General features: G+C 42.6%; 1 protein-coding gene across 1 annotated transcript in view; it reads right to left on the minus strand.

Annotated features, from left to right (window-relative positions):
• LOC143741710 (thyrotropin-releasing hormone-degrading ectoenzyme-like) overlaps positions 1-20,820 on the minus strand; it is a 207,842-nt gene that overhangs the window by 34,270 nt on the left and 152,752 nt on the right. The window contains exons 10-12 of the mRNA XM_077234037.1: positions 4,839-4,927; positions 3,493-3,626; positions 3,298-3,353 (exon numbers count right to left, since the gene is read on the minus strand). Coding sequence (XP_077090152.1) covers positions 3,298-3,353; positions 3,493-3,626; positions 4,839-4,927 — 279 coding nt within the window. The remainder of the gene's footprint in view (positions 1-3,297; positions 3,354-3,492; positions 3,627-4,838; positions 4,928-20,820) is intronic.

The following is a 20,820-nucleotide window of genomic DNA, read 5'->3' on the forward strand; positions in this document are numbered from 1 at the left end:
AGCTGTTATCTCTAAGAGTAACATACATCCCAGGGAGTCAAAATAAGAGAGAAGACATCCTGTCGAGACAGGGGCTGAGGCCAGGGGAATGGAGACTCCACCCCGAGGTGGTGGAGTCAATATCTCAGAGGTTCGGCCCAGTGGAAGTGGATCTATTCACGTCTCGAGAGATGACCCACTGTCCACTGTGGTTTTCCCTCACTCATCCAGCCCCGCTGGGGTTGGATGCCATGGTGCAGACGTGGCCGAGGCTGCGTCTGTATGCATTTCCCCCGAACGCTCTGCTCCCGGGAGTTCTAGAGAGGGTCCGTCGCGACGGGATCAGTCTACTGCTGGTAACCCCGCTGTGGCCGGCCCGAGTATGGTTCACAGACATTGTATATCTCCTAGACGGCCCTCCGTGGGAGATTCCCCTCAGGAGGGACCTGCTGTCACAGGCAGAGGGCTCAATGTTTCACCCTCGGCCCGAGTTATGGAAACTGTGGGTCTGGCCCCTGAGGGGGCACAGTACCTAGAGGCCGGCCTATCAGCTGGAGTAGTAGAGACCCTACTCAGCTCCAGAGCTCCCTCAACGAGGAAATTATACGGCTTAAAGTGGAATGTCTTTACCAACTGGTGTAGAGAGCGTGAGGTGGATCCAGTTAACTGCCCAGTGGCTTCAGTTCTGGAGTTCCTCCAAGATCGTTTTTCAGCTGGTCTTACCCCGTCCACACTCAAGGTGTACGTGGCTGCCATTGCGGCTTTCTACGCTCCACTGGGTGATGGACCTCTTGGGAGACAGCAATTGGTCGTATGTTTCCTCCGTGGGGCCTGGAGGATGAGACCTGCGGCTCGTTCCAGGGTTCCCAGATGGGACCTGGCAGTGGTTCTCGAAGGGCTGGCCGAGGCCCCCTTCGAACCATTGGAGTCGTCTGAGGCCAAGAACCTTTCCCTGAAGGTGTTTTTTCTGTTGGCCATTACTTCTCTGAGGAGGGTAGGAGATCTCCAGGCGCTCTCTATATCTAACGGGTACCTGGAGTTTGCTCCAGGCGACATTAAAGCCATCCTACATCCCAAGCCGGGCTATTTGCCTGAGGTGCCATCCAATTCGGCATGGCCTACGGTTCTGCAGGCCTTTCATCCTCCACCTCACGTGACGGCGCATGAGGAGAGACTTCATCTGCTCTGTCCTGTCAGAGCTCTAAAAGTCTATATTCAGAGGTCCTCTTCATGGCGGAAGTCGGACCAGTTGCTGGTGTGTTTCGGGTCGCCCAAGAAGGGTCTTCCCGCCTCCAAACATACCCTCAGCAACTGGATTGTCCATGCTATTTCTTTGGCCTACCAGGTGCGCAGTTTGCCTTCACCTTTGGCCATGAGGGCTCATTCAACCAGAGGCATGGCGTCCTCTAGAGCCCTTCTCGCGGGGGCCCTGATCCAGGAAGTCTGTGATGCAGCTGGATGGGCCACCCCTCATACCTTTATTAGGTTATATAGCCTGGACATACCGTCAACACCTGGCACTCTCGTACTCTCGTCCTATGTGTGCCTGTGAGCAGCTTTGCACAAGGACAGGCAGGGCGCGTTGTGGCATAGTGGGTACTCGTTCCCCCAAAGTGTCAATCGACGCAGTCCGAGTTCCCTCGAAAGGGAACGTCCTCGGGTTACGACTGTAACCCTTGTTCCCCTTCGCCACGTCTTCCCCTGCCTGGGAGCGCTTGCTTCATCACAGAAGCTGACATCTCATGTGTGCCGGCGTCCTTTATAGCTTCCGCTTGTATGCCGTCACACATTACGTCATGACGCAACACCAATCAGAGATTGGCTTAGTTTCATTCATACTTCAGAGGCGCTACGCTGAGGGGCGTTCCCCAAAGTGTCAATCGACGCAGTCCTCGTTCCCTTTCTCAGGGAACAAGGGTTACAGTTGTAACCTGAGGACGTTTTTCCCTCGCTTTCTTATTATCCACTATCGCAGTAACAGCTCAGTGGTCTCACCGCATGTCTCATCTTGTTGAGCTAAAGGCTTTTTCTTCACTAACGCCTTCGGGCTAAAGGAGAAAAGAAGATCAAGAGTACGGTACAGAACAAGAGCAGCATCTGTCAGTAATGAAGGTCCAGCTGTAGTTCACTGGATCTGACTCTTCTTTCTATTGTGATGGCGTTATCAAGATCCTTTCAGGCTGACCAGAGGAAAACGGGTGTTAACTCGGAAATTTACAGTAGGTCTTTCTAAATGCTTGGTGCCAAAATTTTGTCTTTCTCTAAAACACAAAGAAATCAAGCATTTGCAAATGTCATATTTAATAACAATATACTTCAATTTTGAATGAGAGCAAGTGGATGAACTGTTATTTTCAGAACATCAATTACCCTCAAAGAGCTTTTTCATAATAATAGGAAACTTTTCATAAATGTCTGGCTAATCAGTTTCTGATTGAGTAGGTTGAACTGCAAAATGTAATGCATGCCCTAAAGATGTATATCTTAGAGATTTTGCATAATGCATTTCTACAGAAGGTGAATATGACAAGATTTGATCATGTAAAATGTGATTCTTCTGGCATCAGTAGATCATATAGAATATGTCTGGTGATGCTGTTTTAATCAGCTTGGAGAATGTTATGGATGCACAATTACAGTTTTAAACAGTTTTGCAACACTTTCACTTCCATACAGACCTGTTAATCATGATGTAACCTTCTGAAACTTTCAGCCATTGCAAGCATGTTTCTGTTGACTGATGTGTGAAATATCCTCCAGTATTATCAAGAGCTCTTTAGGGAAATCAGGTTTCAGAAATTCATGATTCATCAGAGTGTCATTCAGAAATGAAGCCTATTATGATTAAAAACATACAAAATATAAAGAAAATTATTCAAATGCAGGTCTAGTTTGGTAAAAAATGATATAATATGTTTTAAACAATAATTATTATTGTGTTTTCATGGAATAACAAAATAAATTGGAGCATTTAATTATGAATTTATTTAATCATACTTAGATTTAATTACTTAATTTCACCATACCGAAGGTCAAATAAATGTTTTGTTTTAATTTCAAATCTTGTTGATGTTTTTGTACTGAAAGCCTGACTTGGACTCAACAGGCCTTTATACTCCAAGAGTTTTCCTCACCACTGTCACTTTGTGCTTTCTCACTGGTAGGTGAACGACCTCCTGAAATAATGTGACAGTTACTGTGATAATAAAAAGCAGGACACAATCAGCCTGAATAGTCTAGCGGTTTCTGCGGGGGATGGATCTCTAGTGCAGGTCTCACACTCTCTGAATGATTCTCCATGTAACAAACAGAACCCACCTCGCCAGGTTGAAGACGTCATCGATCAGACCGGCCCTGTTGCCCACGGAGATTATCTGCCGCGAGAGAACAGCACAGACATTTACAATACAGCAGGAAGTGATGAGGAGAATGAGGAAAAAGACTGGGGGAAGAAACACTTTGGATAAAACGGGAGGAGTCAGAAAGACTGACAGATGTGGAAGAAAGGAATACCTTTGGGTTGCTCATCAGCTGCTGAATGAGAAGTCTCCAGTTGTGGAGGTCGTAGTTCACTCGGAAGTATCCCGTTTGGTTGATGTTGCCCAGCAACCATGTCTCGCCGTCCATGTGACCCACTCTGTGCCTCTCTATAAATACAGCAGTAAAAAAAAAGAACATGAAACAAACGTTTAATGACACTTCTGACAGTCACTGCAGCTCAACTCCACATGCTTATAAGCAGAAAGATGAGGCGCGAAATGATGCCTAGACGCTCACAGACAGATAATATATTCAGATAACAGGAAGTTTATAATAGACTAAATGTATATAAAGCATATTAAACTGACTGCATTTCTAATGAAATATAAACCAGTAACTATAGTTCACATGGACTGATATATTCTTCCCTGACAGTGAACTTGCTAACTTTTTATGCATATCAAATTGTGAGCAAATGTTTTCACAACTCGTACCTGCATAGAAATATACATGAAGAGACAATGCATTCAGCATTTTGTATGTACATCTATTGTGTTTGCCACGTTCTAAACCTGTAATATTCCAGCCAGACCTTCTGCTTTTTCATGGCTAACAAATGCACTGGTTAAGTGCTTTCGAGCGCTCATGGACTCAATAGATTTGCTGTGTATCGTGATCCAGGAAGCATTCAACCATCAGCAGCCAGATTTTAAGAGTTATGCGGTGAGTTAATGCATATAAATGGGGTCTCTATGTTACAGTGTGTGTTTCTTTCAAGAGTCATTGTCTCCGGCTCGGTGTCATCTGCATTGTAGCCCTGCTGAGGGCTGTTTTTCAGGGAAGGTGAGCAGAAAATGGAGGCTGTTAAATGGTCTCATAATCAGGGGAAATTTCAGCTCTGAGCCACAGGGATCGCTTGCAGAGCAAATTCAATTCCGGCTCTTGGAATTTGACTCACTGTGGCTCCGTCCAAAGAAAATCCGCCTAGTTCTCCCAAAGGAGAGGAATGTAATGGAAAATGATTGAATGTAATGATGGTGGACGTGTGGGTGCTGCAACAGTGTGGGAGTCACAGAAGAATAGCATTGAAGTGTTTAGTAAAAAGATATTTACATTAATGCAAAGCTGAATTAGTCACATTTAATGAGGAAATCCAATTTAAGAAAAACTTTTTTTATTTGGTATCTGTCACTGGCTGAAAGGGATTTCATGGGTCAAGGACATGAGAGGCCTTTTTTTTTGATCAGGTCTAAAAATGAGAAGTCAAAAATATCAGGGTCATATTAAACTGTCCTGACATCATCACAGTGAAGGAAAATCCTCATGAGAATAATGTGACTGTGTCCATATGCTAATAAAAGTACTTTGTATAATTGTACCTGTTTTATTGGCGACCCACATAATGGTCGCTGTTGATATGTGACTGGAGTTTCCCACTGTGAACGTCAGCGGTATTTGCCACTGGAAGCTGAAATGAGACAAAAGAGAGAAATAACAGATGAAAAGCTTCTGTTTGATCTCAGGAGTTTAAATGTCACTGCCACGGATACATACTGTATGATGTGCATAATCTGACATATATGGACGCCCACGATTTAATGGGATTGTGGGATACATTCGTGCAATATCCTCTGTATCTCAACACTAGCAGGCAGAGTGACAAAATCAGGAGTATCCGATGATTGTGAACCTCAAAGAAAACCCAGCAGTGTCAAAGCTCAAAGAAATCAGCTTTCATTCTTTCCCAGAGTGCTTTGCTCTCTCTCTCTATCTCTCTTTCTGTCACACACACACAGCTGTGTATCACTCATCACCCGATCGCTGTCATGTTCTGTGTCGCCACCCCATTTTGATGTCTATACTCTATAGCTTTCATGTGCTATTGTGTGTGTATGAACATCTCTAGGTATGAGAGCCTCTCCAGTCAACCTCTGTCTGACAGCTGTCACACTGGATGTCCGCCCCTCTTTCAACTTGTCAAAATATCTGACACACACCTGGACGAGTTCTGCTGTCTGTCAGCGTAAATTACCCCAGACAACAAGAGTGCAGCTGAGCTGACCCAAAGCAATAAATACTGTAACATTATGATATCTAATGAAAGACTGAGTCATTTGAACACGCTGCAAACAAATATTTGAACTTCATTTAACAATTTCCCCACTTTCTCAGCATTTTTGAATAGGTTCACTGCATGTGCACTGGGAAATTCGTCTGATCACCGACAACCATATATGTATATGTGATATAGGTTTAATATTCTATTGCTATTTAATGTGTTTTCAAATGTTACAGAATCATGTAGCAAAAATTACCAAAAACTTTGAGACAAATGTCTTGTTAATGATTTTCGGTTTTGTTCAAAGTAGTTGAATCAACAGATTGTTAATAACTGAAGAATATGTAAGTATGGTATTTAGGGTATAAAACATCCCTTCTGTAGAGTCTAAAGGCACAATAATGGATGATAATTAACCCTTTGATGCGCAAGCTATGGATACCCCTTCTAATGCGCAACATGGGTCTAAAAAGACCCGTATTCATTTCCTATATTATTTCAGTCATGGCTGAATGTGTCTTTGCTGAATCTTTAAAATATATGTATTTTATCATTTGTTATTCCAGGTATTGATTAAATATCTTGTTTTTGATTTCCACAAATCATTATGTTTATGTTTCCTTTCTTACTTTTTAAACAAACACAGGTTTAGTATTTCTACATCAATTTTACGTACACAGGTCTAAAATGACCCATATTCATTTCCTATGTTATTTCAATCATGGCTGTGTTTCTTTGCTGAATCTTTAAAATATATGTATTTTATCATTTGTTATTCCAGGTATTCATTAAATATCTTTGTTTTTGATTTCCACAAATCATTATGTTTATGTTTCCTTTCTTACTTTATAAACAAACACAGTTTTTGTATTTCTACATCAATTTCACATACATGGGTCTAAAATGACCGTATTCATTTCCTATGTTATTTCAGGTGGCTTTGACAGTTACAGATTTTAAAATCAAAAAGGCGGGAAAAAAAGGACCCTAAACTCTTAACACATCGAACCATTTCAGCATAATGGCTTATTCAAGACTATACGGTTCTTAATAGAAGTTTTAGGCCTATTACATATAAATAAGCTTTAAAGGGGCATTCGGCAACTATTTCAACTTAAAGGGATAGTTCACCCAAAAATGAAAATTCTGTCAGTATTTACTCACCCTCATGTTGTTCCAGCCCTGTAAGACATTCGTTCATCTTTAGAACATAAATTAAGATATTTTTGATGAAATCTGAGAGCTGGATCACTCCTCCATACTAGTCCATAGGCTTCAAAAGGATTGAAACTTGCCGGCCTCGAAAAGTTATTAAAGACATCGTTAAAATAGTCCAAGTGACTACTGTGGCTCAATCTTAAGTTTATCAAGCGACGAGAATACATTTGTGCGCAAAAACAAACAAAAATAACGACTTTATTTCAACTATTCATTTCCTTCTCTGTTGGGCTCTAGTCAGTTAACTTAGTGTAATAGCGTAGAAGTACGTCACACGTAGGCTCACTATTGGCCGACGCTGGTCATGTGTGTGATGCGTGTGACGTACAACAACAGAAGCTCTACGCTTTTACACTAGTGAACTGACTTGAGGCCCACAGAGAAGGAACTGAATAGGTGAAATAAAGTCGTTATTTTTGTTTTTTTTGCACACAAAAAGTATTCTCGTCGTTTGATAAACTTAAGATTGAGCCACTGTAGTCACTTGGACTATTTTAACAATGTCTGTAATAACTTTTCGGGGCCTGCAAGTTCAATCCCTCAAGAAGCCTATGGAGGAGTGATCCAGCTCTCAGATTTCATCAAAAATATCTTAATTCGTGTTCCACAACATGAACAACATGAGGGTGAGTAAATACTGACAGAATTTTCATTTTTGGGTGAACTAACCCTTTAATAAAACCGTTTAGAAATCATTTGGATGGTTTAATAACCTGTTCTGGTGAGAATGGTGACTTGCCCTGCTCCCCCCAACATTCCTAGGTGGAAAACCAACCTTGCAACATGGGGACTAACGTCCCAGTAAGTTGGAAACAGGAAGTCTTGTGAGAAGCGAGAATGAGCGAGAAACACAATCTGCTTTATGGCAATTCGACATAAACACACACGCCGCCCTCAATGTGTGTGATGTATTACCCACCTCGGTAGACATAGCTCCACACGATAATGTTGGGCGGCTCCGATAATAACAAATGCACATGAGCAGCGGTAGAAAGGGGGAGGAGGGGCCCGCTGTGAGTTTTTTTACAACATTGTTGTGAAATATACTCCCACAGCTGTAGGGGAAGCTCGTTAAGAAAACATACGACAACAAAAGTGAAAATCAGCGAAGAAATAGCTAGAGTTGCTGAATCCCCCTTTAAAAACCCATCTTTTTTTAGTGTAGCTAACATTAGCTAGCTAGAATAGAATATGTCAACACTTAGCTAGCTAATAGTATTGGATATGTTTCTCTATCTCACAAGTAATTTCTCACTAGGAGTTCATGGTCAAGGTAACCATAGCCTAATATTCAAATATTATGTCCAGTTATCTTTTACAAAATATCAAATATTTTCTGTGGTTAAAATAAAATAAGACTTGCATCAAATATACAAAAGCAGCTGTGTTGAGTTGTGAAATGTGTGGCAGGTGATAGTATTATGTAATACTATAGTAATAGTATTTATGCAGTAAATATGTTCCTACTTGCAAATATGTGCAAATATCAAAGGTTCCCTTTCAAGGGAACTCGAGCTGCGTTGAGACGCGGTGGGAACGCTCTGCGTGATTGCGTCGTGAAGCACGTGTATAATCAGTCCAATGGAAGAGCGAGACGTCATAGGCGGTGACGTCATAGACCAGGAAGCTATAAAGCACACCAGAAAACAGACCGCGACAGCTTCTGTTGCCTTCAGCAAGCGATCTGTGTATTCTGTCCTTGTCATATTTATTGTTGTCTGTCAAGTTGCAATATATATATATATTATGGCAAAAGAGAGCAAGCAGCTTTTGTGTTGTTCCCTGCCCACGTTATATCACGGGTGGGGACACACACATCAGCTTTTTGTTACTATTTGGGAGTGGAGCATGCCACAGTCAGTTCTCGAGGGGGCTGACTGTGAGCATTGCGAGAAACTGTCCGTGAGGACGCTCCGCTCCCGCCGGGCGTTCTTCTAGGAGGACGGTTCGGTTCGCGCTCCCCGCGCAGGTCCCGCTGTTGCCGATGCACGGCGGCGACTCGCATTTTGGGGTTCGCAAACGGATCTGACAGCGGGGGTTGGGACGGGCTCTGCCCTATCTCAGCTTTCACCTGCCAGATCCAGTGCTGGCGATTTCCAGTTCCGAGGAATTGGTATCGTTAGTGTTTTGTTTAGAAAAAGAGAACAAAACAAATAAAGATATTAAGAAAAGGCAGATGTTTGAGTTTTCAATAAATGAATAAATAAGTCAGCTCATAACTCTGTTGAATAAAGAGGAGCTTTAAAAGGAGGTTTATCTAGTGTTGTTGCTAGTTAAATATTTTCTGGCCAGCTGAACTTTATGAGAGTGAAATTAAGGAGTTTATTAGATGAAATAAATCTAAAAACAGAAAAACTCTGTATCTCAGCCTCCTCGTCGGGGACTGCCGTTTTTCCCTATCTCCACACCACACTGAGGTGTCAAGATCGTGGAATAAGTCGGTTTCTATTTTATGTGTTTAATGCCCTACGTCTAACTATAGTAATGCTATGGGTATTAAGTATCATGGTATGACAGTGCCTCGGGTTAAAGAGACGCTTGCTAGCTTTCTCTCTCCCGAGTCGGCGTCATAATTTTTAACCCCGACGTTACCCACCAGCCATCTAAATAAAAAATTTTTTAGGTAACGCTGGTGGGTAAATTATAAAGACATGGATGAATGTGAGGTTGTCAGCACTGACGCTATTCGAGAATTGCGTCGTGCAAAAACAGATAAACTATACTGGGGAGGGACGGTTTCGAGAAATCGTTTCTCCTCTGCGTCCTCTGGGTGGCGACTCTCTGAGGAGGGTCGCACACGGCCAGTTCGGTTGTTTTCCTGCTGGTGGCCACGGACTGATATATATATATATATATATATATATATATATATATATATATATATATATATATATATATATATATATACGTTTTTCTGATTTAAAAGTAAAGAAAAATAAGATAAAATTATGTCTGTTCTTCTGGATGCTCCGCTTTCAAGAAACTAAGAATAAACCGTTCAGCGGCGTTCCAGAGGTTTCTTCCTCACCAATCTATGTTCCTGAGACTGCTGGGCGGAGCAGTCTCAGTCTACTAAGCTCCTCGCAGCACAGCGAGCATCGCCATTTGGGCTCCTCCACAATCAAAGGGGACTTGGGTGGCGGTAGCAGTCTAGCCAGTTAGAGATATGCAAGATCTGAGGACTATTTTATCTCTAAAAAAGCTTGGACAATAGGAAGCCCTGATGCCGAGGCTATCAGGCTTGTAAAGGGTGGTCCCCTCCGGGGTAGGGATGGTTTTTGAGAAAATCGTTTCTCCTCGGCGCCCTCTGGGGTGCGACTCTCTGAGGAGGGTCGCAGCGCTGCCAGTTCGGTTTTCCTGCCGGTTCGCCGTTCAGGACACCAAGGTGTCAGTGTCCCCAAACGATCCTCCGAGGGGGGTCGTAGAGCAGTCAGTTCGGTTTCCCTGACGGTTCGCTGTTTCAGGGTGCCGAGGTGCCTGCTTTTTCCAATGATCCTCCGAGGAGGGTCATTGGAACTAAGTTATTTAAAGGGAGGCAAGATCTGAGGACTGTCATCTCTAATAAAGCTTCTGAGGGCTCCTCCGGGGCAGGGACGGTTTTGAGAAATCGTTTCTCCTCGGCGCCCTCTGGGGTGCGACTCTCTGAGGAGGGTCGCAGCGCTGCCAGTTCGGTTGTTCCCTGCCGGTTCGCCGTTCAGGGCACCGAGGTGTCAGCGTCCCCATACGATCCTCCGAGGAGGGTCGTAGAACGGTCAGTTCGGTTGTTCCCTGCCGGTTCGCCGCTTCAGGGCACCGTACTGACTGTTCAACCAAATCCAGAGGCCAGTCTTGAGAGACTGGTTCCCCTAGTAGAATTTCTGGCAGCGTGGAAACTACTGCCACATATTTCTCGGTGGGTCCTGCACACTATAGAAAAGGGTTCAGAATTCGGTTCTTGTCCGCCCAGATTTCTAGGGGTCCTCCCCACTGTGGTGGACCCCGAGCAGGCTTTGGTTATGGAGCAGGAAGTACTGACACTTCTGCAAAAGGAGCTGTAGAAGGGGTTCCTCCTCCCGGCAGACAGTCAGGGTTTTACTGCCATTACTTCATTGTTCCGAAAGAGGATGAGGGGTTGCGTCCTACTCTAGACCTGCGTCAATTAAACAGCATATTATGCTTACGCTAAATATGATTGTGTCACAGATTCAGTCCGAGGACCGGTTTGTCACAATAGAGTTAAAGGACGCTTACTTATCTATCCATCCTCATCACAGGAGGTTCCTGAGGTTTGCTTTCAGGGGCGAAGCATACCAGTATCGGGTTCTTCCATTCGGCCTAGGTTATCACCCCACACCTTTTACAATATGCGTGGATGCAGCTCTGGCTCCTCTGAGATTCCAGGGCATTCGCGTATTAAATTATATCGACGATTGGTTGATTTTTAGCTCAGTCCGAGCTTTTGGCAGTTCAACATCGAGATGTCGTTCTGTCCCACATAAGGAGGTTGGGGTTGCGGCTCAACACCAAAAAGAGTGTACTCCTCCCAGCTTGAGGACCACTTTCTAGGTGTATTATGGCATTCGACAACAATGCAAGCACGTCTGTCTCCTGCACGTATTTCTGCGATTCTCACAGCCGTAAAGAATGTAAAATGTCTCGCTCTTCCATTGGACTGATTATACACGTGCTTCACGACGCAATCACGCAGAGCGTTCCCACCGCGTCTCAACGCAGCGTCTCGTTCCCTCTCAGGGAACCAGGGTTACATACGTAACCTGAGACGTTTCTATATGGGTCATTTTTGATCCATGTATGTAAAATTGATGTAGAAATACAAAAATGTGTTTGTATATAAAGTAAGGAAACATAAATATAAATATTTAATAAATATCTGGAATAACAAATGATAAAATACATGTATTTTAAAGATTCAGCAAGGAAACACTCAGCCATGACTGAAATAACATAGGAAATGAATACGGGTCATTTTTGGACCCATGTATGTAAAATTGATGTAGAAATACAAAAACTGTGTTTGTTTATAAAGTAAGAAAGGAAACATAAACATAATGATTTGTGGAAATCAAAAACAAGATATTTAATGAATACCTGGAATAACAACTGATAAAATACATATATTTTAAATATTCAACAAAGAAAACACTCAGCCATGACTGAAATAACATAGGAAATGAATACAGGTCTTTTTAGACCCATGTTGCGCATTAGAAGGGTTGCGATACAAAAACTATTTTTATTCAAAAAGTAATAAAGTAAAAATAAAAATAAGGATTTGTGATGATCAAAAACAAGTTAATTGAGGAATACCTGGAATACTGAATGATGAAATTAATTTCTTGCAAAGATATAGAAAATTAAAACTCAGTCGGGTCTATTTAGACCCATGTTGTGCATCAAAGGGTTAATAATTGGCTGGCTTTTTCATTCGTTGACAAGACATGATCGATATGACTTTATATACTTTTTTAATATGGAACAATCTTTGATGAAGTGATGTACTGAACAATTATAAACTTAGATATTATGCAAACATATTACTGTCATAATCCCAGCCTGTGCTCCCCTGGACTTTTTATGTTATTTACTTTTCTGCGTAATGTTTTGTAGTCCTTTGTATTTCCCTTCCGAGGGAACTTGCCTGTTCCCTCTGTCCCTCCCCTTTCCCCATACACACAAGAGACAGCAGAGTTTTGTCCCACCCACATTCTGCTTCTAATAGGCTCTGACCCAGATGGCAACAAGTACTAGACAATCAAAGGCAGAGCAGGGCAATCTTTTTTTATTTCTGGTTAGGAAAACGCTTTGTCAGTGAGTGACGTTTAAATGAAAATGCGTGCGAGTCGCAACTGATGGAGACCGGCGCGAACACTTGCTATCCTTACTTGCATATGCGTCAAAATCTTGTGTTTATTTGTGATAATCTTAGCCCTGTATTATTATTGTCTATCCTGTATTAAGACTGATATTTGACGAATTGCTTGTTCCTTTTTTGGATAGAAGCGTCTTCTAAATATGTAGCCTAAATGTAATAATAATAATAATGATAATTATTACTATTATTTGCATTTATAACTATAAATGAGTTCACTCAAGACAGTAATATGCTAATCATAAAATAATTTATGAATGTCTTATTTTTATATAACCTAACCCTTGCTTATTCTATTATACTGAGCTTTTTCCACCCAAAAAATGGACTTTAAAGATACAAGTAGCCTAAATGTCGACTTTTTAGAAAATTCAAGAAATTATCCATTTAAAAAAAATAAGTTTAAACATAATGAAATGCATCCCGCACCTAAACAGATGGCCTGGTTGAATCATCCGGCACAGACTGGGGGAGGGGCCACAAATACGTGAGTAGTTTACAAACACATGGGAACGGTTTATGAATTTGTGGGTACAGGTTGCTAAAACTTAAGGCATGGTTTACAAATCTGAGAGCACGGATTAGGAACTCATGGGTACGGTTTATTAATCGGTGGGCGTGATTTGTTAAACCGAGGGAACAGTTTAAGAATTTGTGAGTACAGTTTATAAACTGAGGGGAGGGATAGCAAATTTTTTTTTTCCCCACAGGTGACTTCCAGGGCTCCGTAGTACAGCAATCTGTCGCTTGTTTTGGGCTTGTTTTCACAGGCCTCCTTGCTTATTTGTCTCGCAAGATCTGGCAACACTGGACGCAGATCTTAACAGTTAAAGTCACCATGGCAGAAGGATGCTGGGGATTTCCCATGTGAATTCCAGGTATGTACAGTTTATTGTTTCCCTGTATTTCACCAACATTAAAATGTCTGTGTTTTTAAAAAATTTTATGTGTATTTTTCATTCCCGTAGACCTGTGCATAAACACTCACTCACACTTAAATTACACACATCACTCGAGATGAAAAGACCGCCACCAGCAATTCAACTTTGGCAATCGTCGTTAATACTAATCGGATTTAGCTTTAAAAAACACACACACACATTTTAATGTTGGTGAAATAAAGGGAGACAATCAACTGTACATTCATGGGCGTCAGTTTGGTGTGAAATGTGCTGGGGACAGAGACGCATTCGGAAGTGCATTTTCAGAAGTGCTGGGTACAATCACGCATTCTTTTTTTTTTTTTCTCTTTCGCGCAGGTCATTTTTTGAAAGACGATGTTCTGTAGCTTACTAATGTACATTAAAAAAAATACAAAAATGTGATGATGGCTTACTCGTTTTATGAAGAAGAAAGCCTTAAATTTTCAAAAAGCAGTAGACAAGGCAAGGGGCAGAGTGGCAATCTGGAGAGTCAGGACGTTTCCCGGTGGGCCGGTAGTGTTTCGAGGCCGCGAGGGCCGGTGTGATAATAGTTAGAGCAACACCATCCGGCGGCCTGGTGTGCGGCCGCTGCCCACTTGTCAAACTGTGTAGCCTCTCTGCTTAACCCGTAAATCAATACAGCGATCCGCAAATTTAGTTTGAGTTCTTAAATTATCTAGTGGTAGATCTTTAGCCAAGCGAATCAGAGGTTATGGTTCTAAACCGCACTCGCATAGTTTTTTTTCTCTCATCAAAAGTGATTATTTTCATCAGTGGTTACAGTCTATATCATGCAGGGACACGTTTGTGTGCATTTTATTTTGTGATTTCACTGGAATAAATAGAGAGTCTCCGCAACGGCGATAGATTGAAGACACATTAAACACAATGTACTATTCGATTGCTGGATATCGGTAAGTTATTGTACATAGGCTCTCTCAACAAGTTATTGTACATAGGCTATCTCTTGTCATTCCCTCTTGGCTCTCAACGAAGGCGGTTGCATTTTCTCTCCCTCTCCCTCCCCTGACCTCTCCTGCTTTGCTTCTTTCGTCACGTCTAATATCTTTTACTTTGAGAGACTCTCGCTACACTGCTCTCCAAAACCAAGAAATTATGGATTTGATCAACTGGTCTCTCAATGCAATTGACACCATCTTCTCGAAGAGAAGCTTGGGTTCGGGGGAACCTGACTGCCCTGCAGGAACGTTCGCAGCTGGCTACACGATAGACGCGTGGGAGAGGTGGCGGGTCGTGTGTCTGGCGGCTCTTTCCATGGAGGACATTGAAGATATCTACCTATTCGGCACCATGATAACAGGTCTTCTGCTGATTGGATTAGGCATTGCCCTGGTTTATCGAGGAACTAAGCAGACGGTGACAGCTGTCAAAAGCCCCGCAAGGCTGCCCGTGATGATTGAAGCGGTGGGCAGAGCTGTCAGCACTCAGACTGGGTCTATGAACCACAATATGGATAACATCATGGAGAAATTCACAGCTTTGCAAAGGCAAATGGATCGTTTCAGAGACCAAAATGGACCAGGAGAATAGCCTGTATAAATTGAACGCGGCTACTCGCCCCGAGACCAAACAATCCCAATCTTATCTGTTTCGGCACCCCCCAACCAGCACTGGCCTTGGCCAAGGCCGCTGCTGGAACAACAGCTCTCCCGGAAGAGCGCTGCAGTAAGCCGCTCTTGCGTTCCTTCCCCGACTCCTCAGACACCTGGTGATTGTTGACTCTGCCTGGGACATGATCAAGGTTGTCTCCATGGCAACTGCGGACTGAGGCTCCTAGATTATGGGGCTGGCTTAGCGACTCTCTCCAGGCCTACACACACATGAACTTACACATACACAGATATGCACCTGCCCCACACCCCATCCCACGCCTTCGCCGCTTCGTACCCCCAGTCTGACAGGCGGGTCTGCGACCAGCGCCATAATGGCTGCAGGACCGGATGCTGCTTGCCTTGGCTGGACTAACTCCATCCCCCACTCCCAACCGTGTTGCAATGTCTTGTTTGTAGAGTGTACTGTTTATGTGCTAATGTTGCTGAGGTGTTTTTTCCTGTTCCCAGACTGTTCTCCTTACAGGAGCATAGTCTGGGGGTCACCTTTTTTTTCTCCTCACCTCTCCTCATGTCATGCTGTATTTTTCTCAAGTTGGCGCTGATTATAGCAGCCTCGGTAACACCTTATTACCAAAGCAAATTCCTTGTATGTGCACAACACTACTTGGCAATAAAATGGATTCTGATTCTGATTCTGATAGTATTTATGATTTAGTGATTGTATTAGCAACCCCAACCCACCTGTCCCATCCACTTTTTAACCCTCTAGGCGCCACGGTCGAGTTTACTCGACAAGATGCGGCACTGAATAAAACGGCCGATTTTGTCAAATTGGGTGTCAAATTTCGTTCGACCTCCCCTCCACTGGATGGCAGACATGTCATACTTCATCCCCGAATCAAAAAAACGTCATGTTTCTATACAAAATGTTCGAGTTAGAGCGCATTGAATCAGTGCGATCAAAAGCGGAGCTAGTTTGCGAGTGAGCCATTTTATCAGATCCTCTCCACAATCGCGGCGACAGTATTGTGGTGGAGACTTAGTCTAATACCACTGGGTATGTTAGACAAGGTCGAAGTATTCATAGGACAGTTAGGAGACAACGTGGAGGCAGGGTGAGGAGTCGCAATGACAATGACAGTAGTCCGAGCTGTGCACACTCGGCGCGCGCGCGAGGCAGATCTAGCCGCGCTGCTCGTATCATCTCACTCATGATCTGTGCCTTGCCGTGGCGAGTGAGCGTTTGAACTAAACAGGTCTTGTCTACTTGTGTTTGTATGTCATATGAATAATATATATGTGCCCCATACATGGAATCAGAGTGCCTACTGTATTTAGTAAATGGAAAATCTCTACAGCAAAAGGCCAACCACTACATGCATTCGGTTTGTTTCTACCATTTATTAGTAATGATTTACACAGTTTGTTTACTACTTACTATATACCTGAGCATTCAGTATTGTGCAATATAGCATACAGAAGGTGATGGACATTTTTGGGGGAAAGAAGTGCTGCATTTTATCATTTAAACATGTGACTTTTCATGAAAATTCTATAATCCAAGATTGCCACCACCATATGACGTCATAATATGCCAATTAGATGGGAAAATGTAATCCCTACATAAAATTTGGGTCATCCTTAATATTTCTCTAATTTACAGAAAGTCTCTATATTTTATCACTTTTAAGATATAGCCTTTTGAAATTAAGATGTCAAAATCGAACGTTTTAGGAAAAAACCTCTGGCGCCTAAAGGGTTAAAGCAAAGTTATGCCACTGCCTTGAAATCACCAGCATCCTTCTGCCATGGTGACTTTAACTGTTGAGATCTGCGTCTCCTGCTGATGACGCGGCTTCGCGGGGGTTCTTGACTCCACCCCCACGTCAAAACAGCGCCATGAAGAGAAAGGTAGAGAAAAGTGAAGCACAAAGGAAAAACGGTATTGCGAACACACGATGGACTGAAACGCAGAATAATAGCAGCGTTGCAAATTACTTAGGTGTGAGTATGGAAAATATGTTGCAGATATAAAATAGGATTACAGCTGTCATTGATTTCTGAAATTAATTAAATCTTTCTTTTTGCAATACTTTTTTTTATTTTGCAATTCTTTATTTTTGTTTGCAAAACAAATTTTTTTCTCAGTACGTTTTTCCCCCTTTGCCAGTCTTTATTTTTGTGAGTAAAACATTTTTTCTTTGCTCAATAATTCATTTTTGTTTTGCAAAAACTTTATTTTCTTTTGCGATTCTTTATTCTTTTGCAAAACTATGCGGCATTATATTGACTCCATACGTATGTCAACTAGTCCAATGGAATTAATTAATGAATGCCACGGGCGGGTGACGTCATGAACAGGAAAGGATATAAGTACATCCGGTGCGTTACAGGGGCGTGTCTAGAAGTGGGGGAATGGGGTGGCACTGCCCCCCCTGAAATAGGATTGGCTCCCCCTGGTGCCCCCCCCAACATCATTGGGCTAGATTTACTGTCAACCTGACAATGCCCAACGCCATTGGATCAGAGGGCTGTCAATCACTGCTTGATTTGCGATTCGCAAAGCGGAATCACAGTCCGCGTTTTTCAAACATTAGAAGAGAGAGACACCTCGACACGTCACTGTTTATGGTATACACACCCTCAATTACAGTATATATTTTGAAATATCGCACAGTATGTTAGTCTGATTACTTTCATGTGTGACTGATCAAGCCAGTAATGTTATATTAGCTAATGTAACTTCGGCAGACTGTATAGAGATGACTTGTCAGTGTTGTTCAGCGGCAGCGCCCACTACCACATACATATAAAATAGATAAATATTACTTTATCTGTTGTTTTAAAGACTAAAGGCTCAATAACCTTTTTCAAAAAAAAGCTGTGCCGTGATAAACATTAAAATGTGTGAACGTTAACTTACACCATAGCTATGAAACTCTAAGTTAGCTACTTTATGGGTTTTTGTTTATTTTTACACAGCAACAGGACATCCAAGGTTTCTTTAAGAAGAAAGATTTCATGCAGAGAACGTTCGCACACACACACACACACACACACACACACACACACACACACACACACACACACACACACACACACACACACACACACACACACATTCAATGTGTCAATTCATTCAACTGATTTCCAATGGGCCCTGACTGGTTCTTGGTCCCCCTTGTGCCCCCTCATTTATAAAATCCTGGAATCGCCCCTGGTGCGTTACTCGCGTTAGCTTTTGTGCCTCAGCAAAGCGCTCTGTGTCAAAACTGTCTGTGAATATTTATTGTTGTCTGACTGATATATACATGTATATATCAGACAGACAACAATAAATATTCACGAGCCTGGCCACTTTCCTCGAAAAGTGACAGGCGGGAGCGAAGCATGCGAAGCGAAAGCTTTTCACAATGTTGGCAATCAGCCAAGGCTGATACCACATGCTCCACTCCCAAACACATCACAAAAAGCTTGTGTGTGTGTCTACTCGTTAAATAACGCGAGCACAGAGAACACAGAGTTTGTGCAATTGTTTCGTTTCCATAGTGTGTATATATGTATATGTTTCCATAGTGTGTATATATATATATCTCAGGGTGCAGGACCCGCGTCTGCCGAGGCAGCGCGGAGAATGCATTCCTGTGGATCGCAAATAGGATCTCTTTACGGGGTTGGAGACGGGTCCGCAGATCTTATCTCCTCCCTTTCCGCGAGGGATCCATTGCTCTCTCTCCGGTCTCGGAAGTCCGTGCTGCGATCTCTTCCGCCCGGGGAGAGAGATTAATGCTTCAGTGTTCTACCTCCGAGGAGGTAGATGTGCTGGGCATTGAAAGTAACAAAGCACAATCATGGGGGAAGTGGATTTGCCATCTCTTTCCCCAGAGTATGAGAAATATATATACACATATATAATAGTTTATATATATATATATACAGGTCCTTCTCAAAAAATTTGCATATTGTGATAAAGTTAATTATTTTCCATAATGTAATGATAAAAATTAAACTTTCATATATTATAGATTCATTGCACACCAACTGAAATATTTCAGGTCTTTTATTGTTTTAATACTAATGATTTTGGCATACAGCTCATGAAAACCCAAAATTCCTATCTCAAAAAATTAGCATATCATGAAAAGGTTCTCTAAACGAGCTATTAACCTAATCATCTGAATCAACTAATTAACTCTAAACACCTGCAAAAGATTCCTGAGGCTTTTAAAAACTCCCAGCCTGTTTCATTACTCAAAACCGCAATCATGGGTAAGACTGCCGACCTGACTGCTGTCCAGAAGGCCATCATTGACACTCTCAAGCAAGAGGGTAAGACACAGAAAGAAATTTCTGAACAAATAGGCTGTTCCCAGAGTGCTGTATCAAGGCACCTCAGTGGGGAGTCTGTGGGAAGGAAAAAGTGTGGCAAAAAACGCTGCACAACGAGAAGAGGTGACCGCACCCTGAGGAAGATTGTGGAGAAGGACCGATTCCAGACCTTGGGGGACCTGCGGAAGCAGTGGACTTAGTCTGGAGTAGAAACGTCCAGAGCCACCGTGCACAGGCGTGTGCAGGAAATGGGCTACAGGTGCCGCATTCCCCAGGTCAAGCCACTTTTGAACCAGAAACAGCGGCAGAAGCGCCTGACCTGGGCTACAGAGAAGCAGCAATGGACTGTTGCTCAGTGGTCCAAAGTACTTTTTTCGGATGAAAGCAAATTTTGCATGTCATTCTGAAATCAAGGTGTCAGAGTCTGGAGGAAGACTGGGGGAGAAGGAAATGCCAAAATGCCTGAAGTCCAGTGTCAAGTACCCACAGTCAGTGATGGTCTGCGGTGCCATGTCAGCTGCAGTTGTTGGTCCACTGTGTTTTATCAAGGGCAGGGTCAATGCAGCTATCAGGAGATTTTGGAGCACTTCATGCTTCCATCTGATTTCATTTTTCAGCACGACCTGGCACCTGCTCACAGTGCAAAAACCACTGGTAAATGGTTTACTGACCATGGTATTACTGTGCTCAATTGGCCTGCCAACTCTCCTGACCTGAACCCCATAGAGAATCTGTGGGATATTGTGAAGAGAAAGTTGAGAGACGCAAGACCCAACACTCTGGATTCAATTCAATTCAATTCAATTCAAATTTATTTGTATAGCGCTTTTCACAATACACATTGTCTCAAAGCAGCTTTACAGAAATTGCATTTCGGAAATGTACATAGAAAAATACAGTTAGTTAATCAAGTATTAATTTATGGCATAACATATCGCCGGCTTTGAGTCGTCTCTTCACAGGCGTCGAGTCGTCTCTTCACAGGCGTTGGGGCATCTGAAATCTCCGTGAGAGGCTGGATGAGCTTAAGGTCGCTATCGAAGCATCCTGGGCTTCCATAACACCTCAGCAGTGCCACAGGCTGATTGCCTCCATGCCACGCCGCATTGAAGCAGTCATTTCTGCAAAAGGATTCCCGACCAAGTATTGAGTGCATAACTGAACATAATTATTTGAAGGTTGACTTTTTTGTATTAAAAACACTTCTTTTATTGGTCGGATGAAATATGCTAATTTTTTTGAGATAGGAATTTTGGGTTTTCATGAGCTGTATGCCAAAATCATCAGTATTAAAACTATAAAATACCAGAAATATTTCAGTTGGTGCGCAATGAATCTAAAATATATGAAAGTTTAATTTTTATCATTACATTATGGAAAATAATGAAC

The sequence above is a fragment of the Siphateles boraxobius genome, unplaced genomic scaffold (assembly GCF_051911475.1).
Source record: "Siphateles boraxobius isolate OS27281-9 unplaced genomic scaffold, OSU_SipBor_1 19, whole genome shotgun sequence".
NCBI classification, from domain to species: domain Eukaryota; kingdom Metazoa; phylum Chordata; class Actinopteri; order Cypriniformes; family Leuciscidae; genus Siphateles; species Siphateles boraxobius.